Source organism: Hirsutella rhossiliensis (genome assembly GCF_020360975.1).
Source record: "Hirsutella rhossiliensis strain HR02 chromosome Unknown scaffold00008, whole genome shotgun sequence".
NCBI classification, from domain to species: Eukaryota; Fungi; Ascomycota; class Sordariomycetes; order Hypocreales; family Ophiocordycipitaceae; genus Hirsutella; species Hirsutella rhossiliensis.
The window spans coordinates 2,508,986-2,523,685 of NW_025408674.1; the positions used below are offsets into that span (position 1 = coordinate 2,508,986).

At 59.1% G+C, this 14,700-nt stretch overlaps 5 protein-coding genes across 5 annotated transcripts; 3 read left to right on the top strand and 2 right to left on the bottom strand.

The window, feature by feature from the left end:
• Positions 1-210: 210 nt before the first annotated feature.
• HRG_07651 (MFS transporter) lies at positions 211-1,803 on the top strand (the record flags this gene model as incomplete). The annotated part of the gene is made up of 1 exon (XM_044866122.1): positions 211-1,803. One exon carries the CDS (start codon positions 211-213, stop codon positions 1,801-1,803), a length of 1,593 nt encoding a protein of 530 aa, XP_044719086.1.
• A 517-nt stretch (positions 1,804-2,320) lies between these two features.
• Positions 2,321-3,583, bottom strand: HRG_07652 (uncharacterized protein; the record flags this gene model as incomplete). The annotated part of the gene is made up of 1 exon (XM_044866123.1): positions 2,321-3,583. One exon carries the CDS (start codon positions 3,581-3,583, stop codon positions 2,321-2,323), a length of 1,263 nt encoding a protein of 420 aa, XP_044719087.1.
• Positions 3,584-4,929: 1,346 nt separating this feature from the next.
• HRG_07653 (BUD22 domain-containing protein) lies at positions 4,930-6,329 on the bottom strand (the record flags this gene model as incomplete). The annotated part of the gene is made up of 3 exons (XM_044866124.1): positions 4,930-5,641; positions 5,702-6,081; positions 6,141-6,329. The coding sequence occupies 3 exons, from the start codon at positions 6,327-6,329 to the stop codon at positions 4,930-4,932; spliced, it is 1,281 nt and encodes a 426-aa protein (XP_044719088.1).
• Positions 6,330-9,335: 3,006 nt separating this feature from the next.
• Positions 9,336-10,391, top strand: HRG_07654 (mitochondrial carrier protein; the record flags this gene model as incomplete). Its single annotated transcript, XM_044866125.1, has 2 exons — positions 9,336-10,288; positions 10,343-10,391. The coding sequence occupies 2 exons, from the start codon at positions 9,336-9,338 to the stop codon at positions 10,389-10,391; spliced, it is 1,002 nt and encodes a 333-aa protein (XP_044719089.1).
• A 784-nt stretch (positions 10,392-11,175) lies between these two features.
• On the top strand, positions 11,176-13,694 carry HRG_07655 (rad4 transglutaminase-like domain-containing protein; the record flags this gene model as incomplete). Its single annotated transcript, XM_044866126.1, has 3 exons — positions 11,176-11,283; positions 11,353-12,000; positions 12,057-13,694. The coding sequence occupies 3 exons, from the start codon at positions 11,176-11,178 to the stop codon at positions 13,692-13,694; spliced, it is 2,394 nt and encodes a 797-aa protein (XP_044719090.1).
• Between the last annotated feature and the right edge of the window lie 1,006 nt (positions 13,695-14,700).

The window sequence follows — 14,700 nt, forward strand, 5'->3', positions numbered from 1 at the left end:
CCTAGATTCATATAAGCAAGATCCGCCGTGGCTCTAGGTAGGCCAAGCCTCAAACCCCATCTGACACCAAACGATTCTCCGTCCTCTCGGCGCTAAATTTTAGTTCGATGCCCCACTCGGTCCAGAATATTTTCAGCCTACAAGACGCCTCAGCCGCCCGCGCGGCAAGTTTAGATCCGTCGCAACGCCGCCGCTCACGACCTTTCGGATATGCCTGCTGCAGCTGCCACGTCTACAAACACGTCCGGCGACTTCGTGCGCCTGCACATCACTCCCCTGGACCGAGAGCTCCTCAACATTGTCGTCCCCGCCTCCTTGCGGCCCAACGCTCGCAACATCTCGTTCCACACCGTCGAGACGTTTCCCGAGAGGCGATTCGGCTTCGTCGATCTGCCCCAGATGGACGCTGACAAGCTGAAGAAGAAGCTCAACGGCACCGTCCTCAAAGGCAGCAAGCTTCGTATCCAAACCGCCCGTCCTGAGGAGCGCATCGAGCCGACTGCAGACGCGGTAAGACCCGACAAGAAGCGGAAGAAGTCCAAGGACTGGCCCGAGGGAGCCAAGAGGCAGAAATGGGACCCCGACGTCTTGGAGGGCGTCACTCTCAAGGACCGCAAGGTGAAGCGAGGCTGGACCGAGTCGGTCGACGCAAAACGGAAGCATAAGAAGACCAAGGACAAGGATGGCCGAGAAAAGGAAAAGCGCAAGCGGCCCAAGTCCAAGTACACAGACAAGGAAGAGTGTCTGCTCAAGGTCAAGCTTCCTCCAAACGCCACGGGTAACCTGTCGCACGAGGATACGCAGAAGAAGAGCAACAAGAGCAAGTCGCGCGAGGTGACGGTCCATGAATTCGAGAGGACCACGCAGTTTCCAAGCTTCCTCAAGCATGCTGCGCCCGAGACGAGCGGCAAGTCAGCGGTGGATTTTGTCGATGGCAAAGGCTGGATAGACGAGAACGGCAACGTGGTCGAGGCAGTCAAGACGAGGGCTCCGGCTGTGCAACCGAAGCCCAAGAAGGCCCAGAAATCAAACGTTGCCCCCGAGGAAGAGTCCGACGACAGTACGAGCAGCAGCGGCACGTCGTCCGAAGAAGAGGAGGAGGAGGAAGAGGAAGAGGAGGAAGAGCCTGTCAAGGAGGAGCTAGAGAAACAGTCCGCAACGGAAGAAGGGGACGAGAGCCCGGCCACCGGAGACAGAGTGACGAAGGCTTCCGATTTCACGACGCCCCTTTCCGCCATCAAGACGGGCAGTTCGCGGCCGCTGTCGTCGAGCTCCTCCAAGAGCCTGACCATCAAGATTCCGCCGCAGACGACGCCGACGACCACCAAGATCCACCCCCTGGAGGCGCTCTACAAGCGAGCCAAGCCCGACGCCGACGCCGTGGAAACCCCAGCACAAGCCGAGCCCTTTAGCTTCTTTGGCGGCGGCGAGGAAGACGAGGAAAAGGAAAAGGAACAGGCCGGGCGACCGGTGCCGATGACGCCCTTTACCCGGCAGGACTTTGAGCGGCGCGGCATGCGCAGCGCAGCGCCGACCCCCGACACAGCGCATCCGTCACGAAAGCACAACCTCTGGGCCGCCACCGCGCAGGGCGACGACGACGAGGAGATGGACGACGGCGACGGCCATGACGACGAGGCCGGCGGGCCCGACGAGGCGCAGGCGCAGGACCGCACCGACTTTCAGGCATGGTTCTGGCAAAACCGCAGGGAGCTGAACCGGTCGTGGATGACGCGGAGAAAGTCGGCGGCCAAGGAGAAGCGCCACCGCGAGAACAAAGCGAGGGCGTCCAAGGCGGTGTGAACCATGCCCCCTTATGAGAGGAATGGATCATGGCGACGGTGAGAACGTGTGCCTGCCCAAGGTCTAGAATATAAATGGCCGATAATCCTTGCATTGCTCGCTCTTTGTCTGTCCGCCTCTGGTATGACACTACTACCTATGTTTGCCATGAGCAAGGGGACATGTGCAGATGCGTGAAATGAGAGCAGGGAGACAGCTACTGAAGGCGTCCCGAGATGGCGGGCTCGCTCCGTGAGGACACACGGCAATTCCGAAGTGCATCTGCCAATAATCCGGGCTCCGTGGCGTCGCCCTGCTTTTCGAGACGGATATGCTTGGGTGTATGACAGAACATGCCAATACTTCGCACGCACACCATGAAACTCCACCAAGTGCATGTACTCAAGGCATCGACCCAGAAGGCTGTGAGTTACTCTAGGTGCTCTAGGAAGTCCTTTTGTACAAGCAGAGGCAGAAGGTGGCAGCCATCACCAAGTCCAACGTGGCACCTCGAGGGCAAAGCAGCCCAGCCCACGCCTCAACCACTCGACGCAACCCCCACCGATTCCGAGTCCAAGTCATCCTTACAGACATGCGGCCGGTTGTCCTCGGAGCAAGTGTCGCACCGTGGGCGTCTCGGCGCTCCTCCGTCCCCCCCCGTCCCCACCTCGTAAGCCATAGCAGAAGGAGACCCGGGCGTCGTCGGCGGCGGCGTCGGCGGCGCCGGGCAGTCGTCGTGGCGGTGGAAGATGCTCTGCCCGTTCCAGCGCAGCCTGTCTAGGAAGCTGGGCAGTAGGCTGTTGTTGTTGTTGGCCGGCTCGTCCTGCCAGCTCTTCGAGTCGGCAGCCTGGGTACTGCGTCGGCGGTGCGACGCCGAGCCGATCCAAGTCCCGAGGCGCTTGTCGGCCGTCATGGACGACGGCCTCCTTGTTTCCCGATGCTCCATGGGCCAGCCGTCCCCGTCCCCGTTAAAGGGGTTCTCGCTAAACAAGGAGCGGTCGCCATACAGCGCGTTGACCACTGGCTCCTGCGAGAGGCCGTTGGGTGACTCGTTGGGAGCGCCGCCGCCGCCGTGGGCGTCCACTCCCATTCTGTAAAAGTCTGGGGGACACGCCTTGGTGAGCTGGTCCATCTCGACCGGCGGCTTCAGCCACTCGTTGGTACAGTGGCGAGGCTGCAGTTCTGGAAAAGACGTCATGTTGACCCGCCGGTCAGCCGAGCCGTCGCGTACAAGGCTGTTGACTGGCGAGAGCTCTCCCAGTGGAGACGAGTGGTTCTTGCAAGCGATGCCGGGATCAGTTCCTGAAGCTCGCTTCGTCGCAAACAGCCGGCTGTCCGCTTCGTTTTCCCTCCACACAATCTCCGTTGCACTCCGGCGCGATACGACAGTGGCCCTCGTAGACGCATCGGGACACCTGGTGCCAGCGCAGCCTGGAATATCCGCGCCGCCCGAGCCAGAGAACGAGGTTTTGGGCACGCTGATCGTGGTCGCCGGGTCTGCTGCTGCCGCCAGACAGGGCGTAATGATGTTGCACCGACTGTTGAGCTTTGGAAGAGAGGGCGAACTTGACAAGGCCTTGCAGCCTCGTGCGCTGATTCTCTTCATCGGTGTAACGTCCTCTGCGTGCTCTAGCTCCGCAAAAGCCACACTGAGGAAGTCGACGATATCCTTGTCCTTGACTAGGTAAAGAGTCTCGTCCCCGGTTTCATTGCGTCCCGCCCCGCCATGGGCCAGGAGGACCGAACGTCGAGTCGAATTTTGTAGTTGGTCTCGCACCTTGTCGACGACGGCCTGGACCATGCCTGCGTGTATGAACTGAGCCACGCATCCGTTGGCATGGCTGGCTGGCACTTCCCTTTCGCCGAGACCAGGATCACCAGCCTCGCCACGGCTGTCAGGCGGCGTTCCTACTGTCGAGCCTGCCCTCCCCGAAGAGGCTTCGACTCCTGGAGCCGGAAAAGTACATTTGTATCGGAGAGAGTCGACTGTGGGATCCTTGTCAGACATGGCCATTCGGTACGCCGGCTGGCCACCACACCCGTGCATGGCTCTCACTGCTACGTGTTCAAACCCGTACAAATCTTGAGAGTCGCCATTCTCTGACCTGTACATGTAGCAGGCTGTATGGTGATGACTGGGACTGAAGATGTAAAGCGCTTCGGCGCCCACCGCACTTGGCTTGGGCGCACGCCCTGACGCAGGAGTTGACCTTTCAGCTCCAGGCAGGGTTTGCTGCGACTGTCCCCGGTCCAAGCTTGGGGGCTTCAGAAGTTCCTCCATGAGGCGAACGGCATGGGAGTTGAGGATCGACTTGATGGATTCGGCCTCCTGTGTGGCAACGCTGCTGATGCGGCCGTTGGCGGTCGTAGCCAAGACTCTTGGGCCGTGACGCGCTTCAGAGTCGAGACCGATGCTCAGACAGCCGCGCGATTTGGAGAGTTTCCGGACAAACTCAAGAGGCCTACCGCCACCGGTCCCCGGAGTGCAGCAGAGTAGCCTCGGACAGTGCAGAGTCGTGGTGGACAGGGTCCGCCTTGGTTTCAACACGCCGTTGGCATTTGAAGCCAAGGAGGCAACTTCGTTGGGCGAGGACGTGCGACTGTCGAGAATGGCGATGTCATCGGCTTTGCGACGCGTATCGCCGAGGCCAGGAGACCGAGTCGAGCTGCGTCGCCGGTCATCACAGCTAGGCTCCATCGCAGGCTGCCGAGGTCCCGCAAGACCTGTATCCGCTTTCGGTAGACGATATGCAAGAGGTCGATATGTCTTGAATTCTAGCTGAGGAAACCTTAGGACATCACGGAGGAGTGGTAGAGCTGGGTCGTAGCCGAGAGGAGGGGTACTGGAGTGATGAAGAACAGGGCAAGGACGCGATACAAAAAGATGCAGTTTACGAATTCGAGAGGCTGCACGTTGAAGGACAGGGGGAGAGGAATCCAAGACCCCTGGGATAGAGAGATGCTCGAGCTCATTCAAGGCAAGGGCGCCGGTCCTCTTCAGCAACATGCACCTACCGACATCGCTTTTGGAGAAGGACCCATGCTCTCCAATCACCTCGCTGTCGGCCTGCAGGCCAGAGGTGCACATGGGATGCGAGTCGTGTTGTAGAGGTCGAAAGATACTGGTTGGAGGAGCGCAGCTATGGCTTACTCAAACACAATCTTCTGCCCCGAGAACGACATGTTCTTTTGCGCGTCTTGGGCCTTCTTCTTTGCCGCCCAGCTGGGGTGCAGCGGACCTTGATCGTCCCTCTTGGTCGGCTTGGGCGTTGGTTTGCCGGAAGCTTCGTTCCATGCACTTCTCGCCAACGGATCAGAGACTCCCTTCTTCCATGGGGTTTTCCGTTCCCGGCCATCTCCATCCACTGCGCCTCGCCTCATGTCCCAGCCTGCGTCTCGCCCGCCTGTTTGGCTCTCCTTCTGGAGGTGTTTGGCACTGGCGCCGTATTTCTTTTCCCAAATGGCCTGTCGGCCTCGCTGTCCACGGCGCTTTCGAGGCCTGGCCTCTTCGATGTCGGATGCAGATTCTGAGCCGGAGATGTAGCCGCCCATGAGAGATGGGAGGAACGTAGAGCCCCCGATGACGCCGGTTCCCGCGGTCGTGACGGATTGCTTCACCTCTCCTTTCCTCTGCTTCGCCGGGGGAGGCGAGGCTGATTCCGATTGGGAATCAGAGTCTTCTCCGGTGTCAGCTTCCGAAGAAGATCCGGATAGCGAGATGTCGTCCAGATTGACCACCTCTCTACTCTTGAATCTTTCAAGCCTCTCCTCGTCCAACTTGTCATCCTCCTCGTCGGAGGAACTCCCAAGCAAGTGGTCGAGCTTTGAGAACTCGGTCTCCTCGGTGACTTCTGCCTCTCTATCGGGTTCACCAATGGCCGGGCCTGGCTCGTCAACGTCGGTCTCGAAGCCTTCGAACACGGACTCTTGATCCGACGCGATCTCCCCCCCCGCAGTCGCCAAGTTGATGGGTGCTGGCTGGAGCGGCATCCTATCAGAGGGTTGCTCCTCCTTTTCTGTCCGTTTGTTCTTCCGAGCTCGCTTGGTCTTGTCGGGCACGGAGACGTTCAGCGCGTGGCACACCGCAGCAATGGCGCCGTCCGTGGCTTGTCTGACAGGCACCTTGTTGTAGAGTGCGCTCGTGACATTGTGTAGGGCACTGCGCTCGTGTTCGGGGAGTTCGGGCTTGGGTACGCCGCCTTGAAGCTCTTTGGGGAAGTCGGGGGATGTGGCGATGGATTCGACCCTGAGTAGCGAAGACGCCAGATGCGCACGAGCAGTCTGATGAAGGTCGAGAGACTAAGAACATGTCAGATTGCAGTTCTCGGATGAGACGTCCACATTGCCTCGTAGCTGACCTTCAACACCGCAATCTCTCGCTCTATTCTCTGCCGTTTGTCGGCTTGCACACCATCTTGGCGCAATCGCTTGCTCTGGCGCTGCCGCTCGAAGCCCTTGGCAGACTTGAGAGCTCGGAAAATTTCGTCCTGGTGCTTCTCAATAGCGGCCAGCAGGCCGGTCTCGGCGGAACGCTTTCGTTTTGGCATCGCGTGGCGGTCGGTTGTCGATGGATGGCTGGTAGCGGCGTAACGTCAAAAAAATCGTCACTTGCGGAGTCGACTTATCGGTGGACAGTGTTGCACAGGAAAAGCACTGTATTTGCCTTGCGTGATGGGCTCAAAGGCCATGGTGCTTTGACCGCATATGCCCCGCCAGCGTACTGTGCGAATTCTGCCCCCGCACACGTGCAGCATTCGGGTGTTGTCGAATACAAACATCGTGGTGGCTTCGGAAGACGGAGTTTCTCACATGTTCTAGCAACGCAAAATATGATGGTGGGCATGGCCAATTCGAGAAAAGAATCTTCGACGTCGAAGAGTATCCGCCACCGCCACGATGCCCTCCACAACACGAATACTGTAAGCACAGCTTACCCTTGCTGAACATAATACGGCCAAGATTTGCATCGGGGTGCGACAGGCTTGAAAGAGAGCATGTCCGCCGGCCAACCGCATGGTGGCTTCATTGGTGGCTTGAGCCGTCCCTCCGTGCTCCCTCACAGGTAGTGTTGCCGAGTTCCGTCGAGAAGCCACACATCTCGACAAGGTTCCGGCCGTCGCCGAAGGATGGGTCGTCGACGATACGGAGAGCAAGGCTTAAGGGAACAAGGACGAGCGAGTAGTCGCAGAGTATTGGGCAGTACATATCTACTGCTACATGTCTACTGCGATGCTGCCGGCGGTTAGAGCGCATTGTACTTGTGCAGCCGGAGGATATCGGGAGTTTCCGGTCCATGATGCCGCAGGAGAGTTCCGGTCTCCACCAGCCCGTTCCGAGCGACCGGAAAGGCGTCCGGGCCTGCTTGACAGCCTGCCGACCCACGCCGATAGATGTGGGCTTGTCAGGGTAATGCCGGTGCGCGATATAAGTTGGCCGACGGCTGCAGCGGCTGCAGTGATTTTGGCCAGGATAAAGACGAAGGCATCTATGGGGGTATGAAGAAACACTGTCTCAGACCTTGCTCGTGGGGGGATCCACTGCGGTTAAGAAGCAAAGCATCGAGACTCGCCCTGCTGACGCTCGGCAAAAACGTCATCTGCCCAAGCGACTCGAAGCGGGGGGCGGGGGAGACTTGCATCGTTAGATCGGCTTGACGACGAGCATTGCCGGTCCATTCCTGTGCCTCCTGGGCGGTCAACACAGATTCTCGCTCTGCACGCCGTGTTTCTGTTCGACTAGGTAGAGTAAGTAGGTAGGTGCCTTGTGCTCTGGCCACCGTTGGCGACTTTCCCCCGGCGTTGGGCTCAGGAGAAAGAGGCCAAACGTTGGAGGGCAGAGAAACGTCGCACAGGTGTGCTGTCTCCACTGACGCCATGCACGAAACAGTACCCCGCAGTACCGGCGGGGTAGCTGTACGGCACGATACATCCGCCGCGTCAATACCTCCGTACAGTATCTTAGTACAACATATGCCGTACTGTACCTTTGGAGGAAGGGATGGCGTCGACAACAGCGTCGACGCCGTAGGCCAAGACCTTGGTTCGAGCATTTGCAGATTGACCCATCGGCCTCAGCCAGAGTCCAGGGCTCGATCCCTTGCCCACCTGCCCAGGTACAGTGTAATTACTGTACCGGCTGTAGCAGTTGCGGCAAGTGATGATGGCATGGCAGCAGCATTCCTTGATCACCAAGCTAGACATACCGCTAATTAGACGAGGAACCAAGTCTGCCGCAGGTGGTCGTCGCCCGTCGAAGCTTCAATGTTCCCTTGCCTCGGGTATTGCACGACTCCCAACGTAAATGCCTACCTTAGCTACTGTACCTGGTAGTTGGAAGCAGAAACTCGAGGTACAGGAACATGGCAGTCACCTCCCTCTGCACTGCTCGAGAGGCCCATCGCGAAGCGCCTCGCAACGGGAGGGAAACCCCCGCAGATGCAGCCGATGACGACTTGTCCCCAAGACTCGACCCCCAAGACCGACAGCGGCCGACAAGGAAAAGGGGGCTGCCGTGGTGGAGGGTCGTGACTGGGTGGCAGCTCGTCACCACCGGACTGACAGCTGATAAGTATCGAGTCTGCCGCCGCTTCCTCGGCGTCCACCCACACGCACCTCGTCTTCCCTCGTCCTTGGTGGCTTCTCGTCGATTCGCGCTGGGCCGAGCCGCTTTGCAATTTAGACTTTCTGATCCCAAACTCCAACACACTTGCGCCCCGTCTTGAGTTTGGCGCCTCCCCTTGTCTTTCTTGGCCCATCTTCTCGCCTTGTTCCTTCTTCCACCCCCAACCCTTGTTGGACAGTCTTGATTGCCACGCGATAGATATTGACTCCGACTGGCCCTTGTCAACGTTGGCCCTTTTCCGGTCCGGTCTGTGCCCAGCACAACGACGGCTGGTGCGACCCCGCAGAGCAACAGCCCCCCCCCCGTGTGTCTCCAAACCCCGCCCGCTCAACCAGGTCAAGGTCCCCCGTCATTGCTCGCACTTGGCCTGGCAAACCAACACTCCCTCCCGCCGTACTGTGATCTTCTGGCTCAAGTTGATGCTCTTTCCCGCTCCTCTCAACCGTTCTGAGTAAGTCGGCCAACACCTTTGCCCCCTTTGCTCCCTTTGCCCCGGTTTTGTCGTCTGTCGACCGCCATCAATATCCGACGCCGAGCGGAGCCGCTCTGAGAGTCCCCCGCCTACGGGGCTGGACAGCACCCTCAGTTGTTGTCCTCTCGGCATTCGCCAGCGGCTCTTGTCCGAGGCGAAAAGTGCGGATCAATTCGGACGTCTTGCTACGCCCGTGGAGCAAAGGCAAACACCTGGACAGCTACGCCTCGACCAGATCAATGACGCATCTCAACCCCCAAGCTTGATCTCATCGAGTGTGCTCTGGCAGAAGAAATACTTCATATTTTGGCCCGTGACTGACACGAGTGAGGCCTCTAGTCCCGTCAACCTCCAACAGCTCAACGCTGCCTTCGCCGTCCATACGCCCTGAGTCTCCCCGAGGACCAGGCAACCGTGCGAGTCAAAGCGGATTGAAAACCCCCGGATCCCCACCGTCGTCATGACCTCTGGCAGCTTGAAGCAGGCGGCTGAATCAGCTCGGAACAAGGTCTCCGAGGTGATGAATGCCGCCAAAGGCAATGGAGCCGCCAAGGCCAACGAGTTCCTGCACACCCCCTTGATGAAGGCTGCGTTACCCTTCATCAACGGCGGCATCAGCGGCATGGTGGCCACGAGCGTCATCCAGCCCGTCGACATGGTCAAGGTCCGCATTCAGCTGGCGGGAGAAGGAACCTCGACCGGCCCCAAGCCCACCCCCTTGTCCGTCACTCGACAGATTGTTGCCAGTGGCAAGGTTCTTGACCTGTACACGGGCCTGTCAGCCGGCCTCCTCCGGCAGGCCGTCTACACCACCGCCCGCTTGGGCTTCTTCGACACCATCATGGGCCGAATGGCGGCACGGGCCAAGGCCCAAGGGCGAGATGTCGGCTTCAGCGAGCGGGCGACAGCGGGTCTGACGGCCGGAGGCGTTGCTGCCATGATTGGAAACCCTGCAGATCTGGCCCTGATCCGGATGCAAAGTGACGGCCTGAAACCGTTGGCTGAGCGCAAGAACTACAAGTCGGTCATCGATGCACTTGCATCAATTGCCAAGAGCGAGGGAGTAGGCGCGCTGTGGGCTGGTGCGGCCCCGACGGTGGTCCGAGCCATGGCTCTGAACTTTGGCCAGCTTGCCTTTTTCAGCGAGGCCAAGGTGCAGCTCAAGAAGAACACCGACTTGTCATCGAGGACGCAGACGCTCAGCGCCAGCGCCATTGCCGGCTTCTTTGCGAGCTTCTTCAGCCTGCCCTTTGACTTTGTCAAGACGCGACTGCAGAAGCAACAAAAGGGTCCGGATGGAAAGCTGCCGTACAAGGGCATGGCCGACTGCTTCGCCAAGGTGGCCAAGCAGGAAGGGGTCCTGAGATTCTATCGCGGCTTCAGCACGTACTATGTCCGGATCGCCCCTCACGCGTAAGTGTCCTTTCTGACGGCGTGGCGATATGTTGACTGACTCTGACGACGCAGGATGGTGACACTGATTGTGGCTGACTATCTCGGCTGGCTGACCAAGTAGGCGAAGGGCAGTGATGATGTTGATTCCTGTGGCGTTTTGGGCGAAGATAGCAATGGCGAAATGACGAGCTTTGGAGGATGGAATGGTGGTATACCAATGTGGCAGCCGTTTGGGGCATCTCCTTGTTTGCGTGTTCATGGCTGCGAAGTGAACAGCCGAGTTTCAATTGAAGCCTATAATGAGCCTCTTGGGGCGTGTGAGTGTCGAGTATGGGTTGACGAGCTCGCGACACGTGCTCGGCTAGTAGTCGAGGTTTCGTCAAATCGTGCCAGCAGGTCCAGCCGTCATGTTGGCGAGCAGTTGGGCGAGGCGAGGGATCATCGTCAGCGGAGGGGAAGAAAAGAAGCCAGCTGCGTGTTTTCTTCGGTTGTGTGGGCGGGGCAGTCGCTTGTCCCCGTAGCTGGTCTGGTGCACCCTGTAACTTAAGCTGTAAGCCGAAGCTCTCTTCCGCTTGACCCCTACGGCTTTGCCTTGAGAGGTCACCGGCGACTATTATTTTTCGCATTCAGTACATGTTGAGCGGGAACAATGCTCCAGTAAATGACGAGAAGTAATTAATGTTGAGAATATTGACCAGTCAGCGCATCGCTGGCTAGATGCTTTGCCCGCCGAGCTTGCTCCGAAGCGATACTTTGTACAGGCGCTGAAATTGCTTCCACGTGACTTCGCGCGACACCTGTTGCGCCGATCCGATGACGCAAAGAGCCTCCGCGCGAATGACGGTGCTGCTGCGCCCTCGCAGTCGGCGTCAGAGCGACTCGCGCTCGACACACGGCCCATGACCATGGTCGCCAGCAAGCGCACTGTGACGAGGAGAAGCACTCGACGAGCAGGCGTCGGCGGAAGCAATGATGAACCCGACATCTACCGGCAGATGCTCGCCGAGGCCGGCGTGGGCACGCCGCGTCCTGCATCTCCGGAGCGGCCGCCGAAGCGAAGGCGCACGGCTTCTCAACGCCAGGAAAAGCCCCAGTCGCCTCTGGACGACAAAAGACATCTTAACCAGTCCGAAACTGGAGAGCAAGAGGGCGGGCAAGCGCAAGAAGATGAGGACGAGGACGAGGAGCTGGAGTTTCAAGACGTCATTCTCCCCAACCCGACAGTCCAGACCCTTGAGCGGGACTCGGACGAAGAGGACTCGGATGACGACGAGGATTTGCATTTCGAGGACGTTGACTTTGTGAACTGGTTGAATGACACCAAGGGGAAGGCCCCGGAAATCGCAGAACTGGAGCTCAACCTCACTGCTCAGCAGTCGTCCACGACGCCGACCAAGAGACCTGGAGAGCGGCGCAAGCCAATCACCAAGGAGGAGAAGGATCGGCGCATCGCAATCCACAAGACCCACCTCCTATGCCTGCTATCACATGTTGCGCGGCGAAACCACTGGTGCAACGACCACAAGGTGCAAGAGTCCCTGCGCCCGCACCTCACAGACAAAACCGTCCACTATCTCAATCCGGAGTCACACTTGCCGCAGTTTGGGCAGGCCGAGAGCCTCAAAAATGGACTGAAGCAGGCGGCGGACGTGTGGAAGAGCAAGTTTGAGATTAAAGAAAGGGGCTTGCGCAGGGCGCTGTGGGCAGAGGATGTCGAGCAGCTCAAGGATGTAGGCATGGCCTGGCTGGTCCGTTTCTCGCCGAAGCTTGCTAACGCCCTGTTCAGTATGAACCTCTGGTTGACATGGACTCGTGCTTGGATCGCGCCGACTTTCGCGAGGCGGCCGGGAAGCTTCAGGGGTCGCGTGATGTGGGCGCGCAACTCTACTGTGCGCTTCTCCGGAGCGCGGGCGTTCGTGCTCGACTCGTCTGCTCGCTACAGCCCCTGTCGTGCGTCGGTGGACCGATCCTGCCCAAACCAAAAGGACAGTCACGCATGACGACATCACCCAAAAAGGACAATTCGCGGGATTTGTTGGCAATGTACGAGGCCACGGCCGAGAACACGACTGCATCGTCTCCCGCTGGTCCGACGGTGCGGCGGAGGCTGGGCCATCCCCATGCGACGGCCTATAACTTCAAGCCCGCGGCGTCCCTGCCATCAAGTCGGAAGACATTTGACGTGCCCGTGCGGATACGCGAGTCCCCTTACCCGGTGTACTGGGTAGAGGTGCTCGACGTTGGCCACCAGAAATGGCAGCCGGCCGATGCCGTCGTCTTGCACAGTTTCTGGAGACCCAAAGTCTTTGAGCCGCCCATTACGGACAAGGAGAACAGCTTGTGCTACGTGGTGGCAATGGAAGCAGATGGGACGGCCAAGGACGTCACGAGGAGATATGCCAAAGCCTATACGGCCAAGACGCGCAAGCTGCGCGTGGAAAGCGTGCTGGACGATGGCGATGCATGGTGGCGCAAGGTCATGAAGTTCTTTGGACGGCCAAGGCCGACCGACTTGGACCAGATTGAGGTCAACGAACTCGCTGGGGCCGAGGCTCGGGAGCCCATGCCGCGCAATGTGCAAGATTTCAAAGACCATCCTGTGTACGCCCTGGAACGGCACCTGCGGCGGCACGAGGTGTTGGTCCCGGGAGCGACACCGTCCGGCACCGTCGGCGCTGGAAGCCGGGGACCGCTGGAAAAGATCTATCGACGGAAAGACGTTCGCATCGCACGGAGCGCTGCCAAATGGTACCGTCTAGGGCGCGAGGTCAAGCCCGCCGAGATTCCTGCCAAATGGCTCCCCAAGAAGGCTAGTGTTAAGCGCTCGAGGCTGGGGAGCCCGGAGAATGCAGAGGCCGAGGCCGAGGAGCAGGCGGGGACCCCGGTCTACACGCACGACCAGACGGAAGCATACGAGCCACCGCCCGTACGCAACGGGCGAGTTCCGAAGAACAAGTTTGGCAACATTGAAGTCTACGTGCCCAGCATGGTGCCGCGGGGCGCGGTACACATTGTACACGAGCTCGCGGCGCGGGCAGCCTTGACGCTCGGCATCGATTACGCCCCGGCGCTGACGGGGTTTCAGTTCAGGGGACGGCAGGGGACGGCGGTGTTGCACGGCATCGTGGTGGCGGCCGAGTTTGACGAGGCGGTGCGGGCCGTCATGGCGGGGTTGGGCGATGCGGAGCAGGAAGCGGCAGACGAGAGGCGGAGGCTAGGGGTGCTCATGATGTGGAGACGGCTGCTGATGGGACTCAGGATTCGAGAGAGGATATGGGGCGGAGTGGACGAGGAGGAGAGGAAAGAGGCAGAGAGGCAGGCCGAGATGGAAGCGGGCTTGGGAGATGCAACCAGCGACACGACGGAGGAGTTTGACATGGTGTATGAGGAAGACGGCGAGGGAGGCGGGTTTATGATGGAGTAAGAGGAAGGATGTCGAGGCCTAAACCCGTGCTCTTGGCCTGCCTCAACAGAATGCCGGGTATGGGTAGGGGTGAGGTTCTGGGCCTGTTCGATGACGACGTGAAGCCGGAGAGGACAAGACTCGCAGCCCCACGATGCGGGAGTGGGTCGAAGATGACAGCTAATCTACCTGGTATCTAGCGGCTTGGCTTATGATGCCCCCCGGGTTTGTCCAAGACTGCGGAGAGCTCCGACGATGCAAGATAGAGGTAAAAGGACGACAGGGCCCGCGCATGATGGCTTGTTCAGCGCCCATGTACGAATACAGCCACGTGGAGGCGTCGTCGGCTTACTTTGGCCACGGCCAATGGAATTGCGCGCAAGGATGTGAGCACGTTGGGTGATGACGACGACGATGATGACTGTAGTGTATTCGTATGCATGTGTAACTTACAAACAAAACAACAGAGACGCTAACTATAATAAAAGTACTGCTTGGAGATGCGGATCGGGAGCCACATCTGTCCGAAGGCCGAACCAGGCCACGACAAGCCGCAATGGGGCTGTGCTTTTGGACAGAATACAATGTCGTTTGCATCGCCCTGATTGCCATGCTTGCGTGCTGCCAGGGATAAGAACGAAGCACCAAGGTAATACTGCAAGTTGTATGTTGGAACAGGTCTATGTATCTTGTACTGCACGTGAAGACGGACGCAAGTCAACATGCATGCGGCCCGTCAGCCACTGTCTAATAAAAGAAACGCCGTCGTCTCCAATTGATAATAAGACAGCCCCCCATGTCTCCGGATGGTGCGGATATAATGACGGCCTCGACTTGAGGGGCACACGATATCGAAGCCCGTTCCATTGGTAGCCATGCCGAGGAAAAGAAAAAAACAGAGACATGGTTGCTCAAACCTGCGAAGAGGAACTGTCTTTGCCCACCCGCCGTAGAGAGCTACAGATGCAGATACCTACAGCGGCAACCGAGCTGCTGGGTCCCGTGTCCGTCCGTCTGCGAAACCCGA